Source organism: Empidonax traillii, unplaced genomic scaffold (assembly GCF_003031625.1).
Source record: "Empidonax traillii isolate 1590-97213 ecotype Southwest subspecies unplaced genomic scaffold, ASM303162v1 scaffold14:size4059594, whole genome shotgun sequence".
NCBI classification, from domain to species: Eukaryota; Metazoa; Chordata; class Aves; order Passeriformes; family Tyrannidae; genus Empidonax; species Empidonax traillii.
The window spans coordinates 3,774,816-3,782,828 of NW_020955207.1; the positions used below are offsets into that span (position 1 = coordinate 3,774,816).

Consider the following 8,013-nt stretch of genomic DNA (forward strand, 5'->3'; position numbering starts at 1 on the left):
GAGGAATCACAGCATGCCAGAGCCGGGGCGGTGGGAAAGGAGCACAAGGGGGGCCCTCTGGTCCCATCTCCCTGCTCAAGCAGGGGCGTGAGGGAGCCCAGGATACAGGAGTGAGTCCAGACGGTTCTTGAATACCTCCAGTGAGGGAGATCCGCAACCTCTCTGGGCAACCTGTCCCCGTGCATAGTCTCTCCCACAGTAAAGGTGTTCTTCCTCACATTTAAGTGGAATTTCCTGTGTGTAAGCTTCTGCCTCTTGTACTATTGCTTGGCACCATGGAGCAGAGCCTGGCTCCCTCGTCCTGGCACCGTCCCTTCAGACACTTACAGACAGTGATGAGATCCCCGCTCAGTTCTCTTCTCTGAGGCTGAACAGGCCCGGCTTCCTCAGCCTTTCCTTCAGACAGATGCTCCAGTCCCACAGTCATCCCTGTAGCCCTGCACTGGCCCTGCTCCAGGAGCTCCACGTCTCTCTTGTACTGAGGAGCCCAGAATTGGACACAGCACTCCAGCTGCAGCCTCTCACCAGGGCAGAGTAGAGGGGCAGGATTTCCTCCCTCGACCTACTGGCACTGGGAGATGGAAGAAGGGGTGAGATGAAGGAAGAAGGGAGGGGGGAGATGGATGAAAGAAGGGGGACAAGTACTGTGCTCAGTCTGTGAAAACCAGGCTTTTCATTAAGGTTTCACAGCTCCAGGTGTCTTAATTAATTAAAATATATTTTTAGGAAAAAGACAAGTACTTAATTTTAAACCTTTGAACTTACAAAAAATAAAAATATTCCAAACCCAAACCCAAACCCAAGCCAAGGCCAAGCACCTGTAAGGAATTAGTTTATTTAAAAAAAAAATCAGCTTCAGGATCCAAAATCGTAATAGCAATAATTTTGTGTGTGTGTGAATCTATTCACCTAGTGAGAGTAGAAGGGAGAAGACATCTTGAATTTTCACCCCAAACACCTCTTGCTGTGGTCAACAAAACTCTCTGAAGTGCCCTTGCGAGAGAAGAGGCAAAGAGCCATCGGCACTGAGCAGAGGTGACACCTGGGATGCAGCACTGGAGAACTCCAGCCACAGCAGGTCTCAGACTGAGATCCAGCCACAGCAGTGAAGACTGGAACATGACACTGGTGCAAACTGACACTGAGCATGGTGTGAGATCATCAATATTTAAGCACAGCAGACCACGATCACCACGTGCAACGAGCACACAGAACCGAAGCATCCTTTGAATAAGAAACAGTTCCTAAGGAGAAACTTGGGAACAGTCTACTCCAACACACAAAATGCACCAGAGACAGTACATCTAGAAAAAGTTGAACATTTTATTGTCATTTAGGAGTACACCATTTGTGATTTTAGAAATACAGACTCTTTGCAAAGCACTGAAATACAGATGCCTTCCAACTTCTAAAACCTACATTATTCTATGTATTACAAGCCTTTTATATTAGCAATTCAAGTTTGGTCTTTGCTGCAGCAACTTCTTCACCAAAGATGAAACAACTTAATTCTAGACTGCAAGGCAACTGAGCCAAGCTTCAAACTCCACCTGCCAGTGAGCCATCAGAACCATTACTTCAAATATTGAGTCTATGGTGTTCTTGTTATTCGTGCCTATGAGGGAGTTCACCTTTAAAAATTTTAAGTTAGAGGATTTTCCAGTTAACCACCAACTGGTATTTCCATTACAGCATCTAGAAGCAAACAGATACTTTGCAAGTACTAGTGCTCATGAACAGGTTAGGTTTTCACAAAACCCAGAGAGGCCTCCAGAAACATTCAAGGTTAAATGAACAGTTGCAAAAAAAACAAAACAAAACAAAACAAAAAACCCCCCATAAATCAAAACCAAAATCCAAAACAAAAAACCTGTACATATTTTCAGTCATAACACAAGGGAACACTGGAGTATCAGTGTTTTGTGTTCTAGCTTCAATAGTGACAACTGTGCTAGTCCTAGTAGTATTCTACATGTTTCTCCCTTCCCCCCATTTAAATTTTATACTCGCAATCTGAATATACAGCTGTACTTACAGGAAATATTAAACAATGCAGAGCGCCTTAAGCAAGTTCCATGTCTGGTTCTGAACAAACCATATAAAATTAAGTGACAAAATAGCTTAAAATTGGTCCTTATTTTTTATACAGCTTGGAAGCACTAAATTTAAAGACATATTAACCAGCATGAATTAGTCGGTAGCTTTTTTTTTTCCTCCTTTTTTTTTTTTTTTATTTTTTAAAGTGTGTGTTACAGTATCATGCATGAAAAGCAAGCTGCTGCTCCCATGTGCAAACACGGAGTTTAGACTGAACGTTTCTCCTCAGGTTGTTATTCCTTCTTTGATAAATTATTTCAATATAACCAAGGATAGAAGCAGCTGACTAGCAAAACAATATGAAGTTCACCTTTTATATTGTAACCCATTCTTAAAAGTAACGGAATACTTTGGAACTTTAGCATAAGGAAGGTTCAATAAACACTGCAAAGGACTTTTACATTCTTTGATTCCGTTTACATCTTTAGAAAGAAAATTCTATATTTTAACTCGCTAACTACTGAATTTTCATATGGAGACTGTAGTATTGAAACAGTGCAAGACATTTGCAACTTCAGGAACATCCAATTACACTGCCCTTTCACCCAACAATGATTAGCAGAATATTGCATCAGTTCTAGATAGACAAGACAGGACAAAAACCTCACTTTAGAATAGCATTAGAATTCAAAAAACCTTTTGTATTTAGTGAAAAGAATCCACACACAAATATGCACGAAGGACTCCTTAACATGGACTCTATTACAACAAATGTAATCCAGCTTCAAGTCTGGACCTAGACTTTTCATTGGTACAAAGCCATATTTGTTCAGAGACCACTATTAGATGCTCCATTATTAATGCTTCAACATTTGGGTACTTTGACACATGAACAGCATCAGAGCTCTCTCCTGTCAAGACCAGAAAAAGCAGCTGGAACAGCCCAGCTGGACCATGAGCTTACGCAGTCGACTTAAGCTTTAAGACGCTCCAGACACCAAAAAGCTGACTTTTGTCTCTGCATTACCCCTGTAAGAGTGGAGCCCTGTCCACTAATGCAATATTCCAAAGACCATTGCAACTAAGACCGTCAAGTCAGGTCTCAGTTGAAAGCTACCACCACCACAGGACATGGTTTCCTCACCCCCACCCCACCAATGCCAAGGAAGAATGTCCAAGAGAACACTAATTGGTGTGGAAAGCAGGTCAGTAGAGACTCCAGGTGTGGCTTGAAGAATCCTCAGTACCAAGCCGCTTTCCACACACACAAATTCAGTCCATCTTCTCTTTCTGGACCAGCTTGGGTGCATCTACAAAATCCTTGCCATTATAAAGGATGATAGCAAAAGTTCCAAAGCTTGCACTTCCCCAGAAAAGCACATAGGCCAATGTCTCAGTCCATGTATCACCTGCAAAGAAGAATCAGATAAACCTTTTAGTTCATTATTTTGAATTACCAGAGTTTTATTTCAGTCCAAAAGCAAAATATTTCAAGGCTTCCCTCAGAGATCTGCTGTTAAATGAAGTCAGAAGTTTTCCACAGGTCTTTCACTATTTCCTTACCTAGGAAAATTGTTTGCCACACAGTTCTTGGAACACATCGAACAGACATCTAAGGAAGTCAGTCAAGAACTCTACTAGCACTAATGTTGGAAAATTCAAGGAAAAAGGAGAAGGCAAAAACCTTCACCACTCCCAACACAGATTTAGATTAAGGGAACATCCACCAGAACAGGCTTATGCCCATACCTGACCGCTTTGAACTGTATTTCTGCCCAAAACTGCACAGGTATTCCTTTGGGGATTCATCCAGCCTATAATAAAGCCAGATGTCTCCTCAGATGCAACTAAATTTGGGGACAATTAACTGACCCTTAAGCAACTTCTACACAAGTTTTAACATTGCTTCCTATAGCACCTCAAGTTTTTTCCACATTACTGACTTCGTGCTCATCTTCAAACATTTTTTAGAATGACTGAGAAGCAGAATCACAGAATCTTGTGAGTTGGAAGGGACCCACAAGGACCATCGAGCCCCAACTTTTAAGTGAATGGCTCGTACAGGGATCAAACCCACAACCTTGCTGTCATTAGCACCATGCTCTGAACAACTGAGCTGATCTCAGGATCAGCAATGTTATACTGAATAGTTACTGGTAACCATTTACACGAAGCTCACACAGAAACAAGTCAATTTTATGGAATTAAAAATCAATGGTGACTTACCAGCCATTAGCAAACAAATAATGCACATGGAGAAAGCAACCACCATAATAATAGGCAACTGAGGAAAGAGAAAAAGAATAATCACTTGATATAGCAGCACATTTATTTCTTAATTTTCTTCAAGATAAGTTGTGCTGCAAACCTATTTACTTGCTTTACAATGAAGGTGCTTTGATTCTAAATTCACCTACTTTCAGGTACAAATAAAAGTTTGGATAACTCCAAAGTTACTGAACACTTTCCAAATCATGTTAAGAATTAAAATACACCTTCTGTGCACATTAAAAGAGACTGACATTTGTGTTTTGTTAAAAAGAAAACCCCAGAACTCCAAACACCAGCTACTAGTGAAACTCATGTCCCCAAATCCCATTTCACAAAATAGAAGAGGAAGGGTGAAAAGAAGAATAAAAAGTGGGGTTTTTGTTAGTCTACGCTTCTGCATGAAGTGTGAGAAAAAATCTTCACAAGATTCTTCTGCAGAAGGAAACAGTCATGGATGGTGATCAGTAGAATTTCCCCCTTTCCACTTGATGAAGCAGATTTTAAAAAAAGCAAGCAGCAGTTTTTTCCAGTACCTCAAGGACACTCCATTTTCTGTCAGAGGAACAGTTTGGGTTTAATCCTACAAGCAGGCGTTACAGAAACATAACCAGATTACAGGCATGCTTCGTGACTAAATAGACAAGTACTACTTAGTCATGTGAAGCAAGTGACTACTAAATGCTTGTACACATTTCCCCAATCATGAATGCAGTCTCCATACTCACAGCTAAAAACTTCCAATCTTTCTTGACATGTAAAGGACTAGCAGGTTCCACTTCATCCACTGAATAATTTCCAAGAAAAAGATCAATCGCATCCTGGAGGAAAAAGGGAGGGCAAAAGTTAAAATGCACAGCCACGTTTATCAAGTACCCTTCCCCACAGTTAAAAACGTAACTTACTTGTCTGAATCCATCAGAAAAATTGTTTTTGTAGTAACGTATTAATGAGTTCCAGCCATCCATTATTAAGCCCCACTGAGTTCTCTTCCCAGTTCTGCAAAAATAAGTTGTGAAAAGTATTTCAAACAGATCAATAAATTCAGGAAGATAATTTCAGATTTACAGTCCCATCACTGTCCAAATGTGTACTGTGTTAAATGAATACCTGCAAGGAAATACATTTATCTAGTGCTCCCTCTGCATTATTATTAAGCATGGTTGTAACAAAGTTTCAAAATAAAATGGCACTTGTGTCCATCACACAGTATAAACGTGCCTCTTCACAACACACTTCTTTGGTTTTATTTTCAGAAAGCCTTTTCTTCTTCCATATAAACACAGTGAAGAATGGTGTTCCGTAGATTTTACTCTGACATTTTGCCAACTGAACCCCGGTAAAATAATTCATTTATGGACTAAGCCCCAGATTAATAACTTTCTCAGATATGAAGACTTAAAGAAAATTCCAAACATGCCCAAAAACCCAGAAGGCCTTTACAAGAAATGCTGACTCACCTTGTGTAATCGGTCTTTAAGGCACCAGTTCCAGCATATTGTTTGGCACAAGCATTAGCGTTATCAGCCCATGCTGTGGATAGGAAGACATTAAGAAATATTAAGGAAGTTATGTACCCTATTTGGAAAAAAGTTATTGTCTGAACTGTACGAACAGCCTACCATTTTTGTAGATTTTCTCAAAGTCTGCTTGCTCTTCAATTCTCTGTCCAACATGCAGAACACCTAGCCTCTGAAACAAAAAGCATATTGAGGCTCACTAGTAGTTTGCTAGAAAAATTAGGATTTGCTTTCAGAAACAGCTGTATCTATTAAACTAGAGTCCTGTCAATGCATTTCAAGTAAACAGTAGAGTAAGTAACTCCAATATGCAAACTCTCGCTGTAGTGTTAAAATGACATTTCTGTTCCAAATGAAAAGCATCTCTCCTCTTCCAGCTTATTGAACAAGAATAAAATATTTACCTGAAGCTGGGCCTGAAGAGATCGGCGTGCCAACAAGCTCTGGATCACATTAGTCCGATCAAGGCAATCCATGCAGTTACTGCGGAATATTCCTTCCTGCTGAGTCACAATTTTACCATCTGAATCCACTAGAAAATAACTAACACATAAAAGACACATAAGTATTTATAGTTAACAGTCCATATAAACCACAAGTTTTCAGAAGTAAGCATCCTAACAAACAACACAGAGTTATCCTGAGCATATCAGTGTTCCTGGCCACGTCTTTGAACTTTGATGCCTCCTTCCCTTTGATTCTTCCCCTCCCATGCTGAAAAAACAACATCAATAGATACAGAACATTTAGTAATCTCAGGCCAATATTCACCCTTACCATTTAGAAAGCCAACCAGCAAATGCTGGTTTATGCCACTGGAAACCAGCTCCTGTTACAAAAATCAGTGACTTACATTTTATTTATTTTTTTTCCAGTTATTTTAGTGTCCCAGCTCCACAGATATCAAGATCATTAGCAGAGTGTAACAGCAAAAGCAAGCAAGTTTGACTATACCTGGTCAGAAGGTTCAATCCAGTTACCACTGCATCAAACCCCATGTAAGTTGTCAGGCACACTTCTTCCAGGAAAGTGTTCATATTTTTTAAGGTCCCTCCTGAAATCTGCTACAGCCATGTACTATTCTCCCCATCATGAGAACATCTGGGGGAATCAGATGCTCCCTCTTGAAACTGCATATGCTAATTGTTACCTCTGTCTTTTTAATCCACTAAACCAGGTGTTTCCAGTAGTTGATAACAAACAGCTCATTTTAAATATGGAATTACACGCAAGTATTCCAATATTGAGCTGGTAAAACAAAAATGCCAATCTAGTTATCAGCTGCATGTGTGAATGGGACAGAATTGCACTAGTTCTGCCACAGCGTGAAACTTCCAGTTGTCTCCAGATTTACAGGTCATATTCTACACAGTTAGTTACTCTAATATGTAGTTATGAACTCTGACTGTGGACTAGCATATGATCCACTGTTAGTGTAGAACATTTTAAGATTATCAAGTCTAGAGTCATGTAGCGCTACACCCAAGAGACCTAAAATTTACTTTGATCAACCTTGTGTAGTCTTTTTGAGAGCCACTTCCATAATTCTTGAAGAACTAGTTCTGTTAAACCATGATTTACATCATTGTATCATTAAAGCAGACAATAATACCTGTGAAATTTTCCTTTTCCCCCTTTCTCGCCCCCAAGCTTTGCCTAGAACTGATATTATAATAATAATAGATTATCTTATTAAGCAGAAATGTCTGCTCAAGTCCTGCATCTCTAAAAGATTTAAAAAAATCACCTCCTCAAACTTAGCTCTTCTTTCTGATAGATTTTTCACAATTGGATTTAACCTGCAGAAAACAGAGTTGTTTACCTCCCTTGGGGTTGCAGAACTATTTTCTGAGATCAGAACTCAGGCTTTTCTGTTCCCATTTAAGCAACAGTCACCCTAGATATAATAAAAAGGCAGCCTAATCTTGCGGAAGAGTCTTCAATTTTTTTATCTTGTTTTAGAGATGCATGACCTTTCCTTTGATCTATTTTTCTTCATTTCAAGGAAACCTGGTTCTTTTGTAAGCCTCCAATGGCAGCCGACAGTAAACAAGCTAAAGGATTCAGCATTAATTCTAAGAATAAACGATTCTTGCTGTATAGGAAAAACCTACAGTCTTATTTCTCCTTATTTGAAGTGCCCAAAGCCAATTTATCCTTCAGGTCTTTGTGGGTCTTTAAGGCTTTT

At 39.7% G+C, this 8,013-nt stretch overlaps 1 protein-coding gene across 2 annotated transcripts in view; it reads right to left on the reverse strand.

Annotated features, from left to right (window-relative positions):
* Nucleotides 1-2,197: 2,197 nt before the first annotated feature.
* Nucleotides 2,198-8,013, reverse strand: part of SACM1L (SAC1 like phosphatidylinositide phosphatase) — a 30,234-nt gene continuing 24,418 nt past the window's right edge. For both annotated transcript variants that reach the window (XM_027892397.1, XM_027892406.1), the window contains 7 exons: nucleotides 6,230-6,368; nucleotides 5,928-5,997; nucleotides 5,766-5,838; nucleotides 5,211-5,304; nucleotides 5,034-5,126; nucleotides 4,264-4,321; nucleotides 2,198-3,446 (listed from right to left, as the gene is read on the reverse strand). In XM_027892397.1, coding sequence (XP_027748198.1) covers nucleotides 3,310-3,446; nucleotides 4,264-4,321; nucleotides 5,034-5,126; nucleotides 5,211-5,304; nucleotides 5,766-5,838; nucleotides 5,928-5,997; nucleotides 6,230-6,368 — 664 coding nt within the window. In that variant the 3' untranslated portion in view covers nucleotides 2,198-3,309. The remainder of the gene's footprint in view (nucleotides 3,447-4,263; nucleotides 4,322-5,033; nucleotides 5,127-5,210; nucleotides 5,305-5,765; nucleotides 5,839-5,927; nucleotides 5,998-6,229; nucleotides 6,369-8,013) is intronic.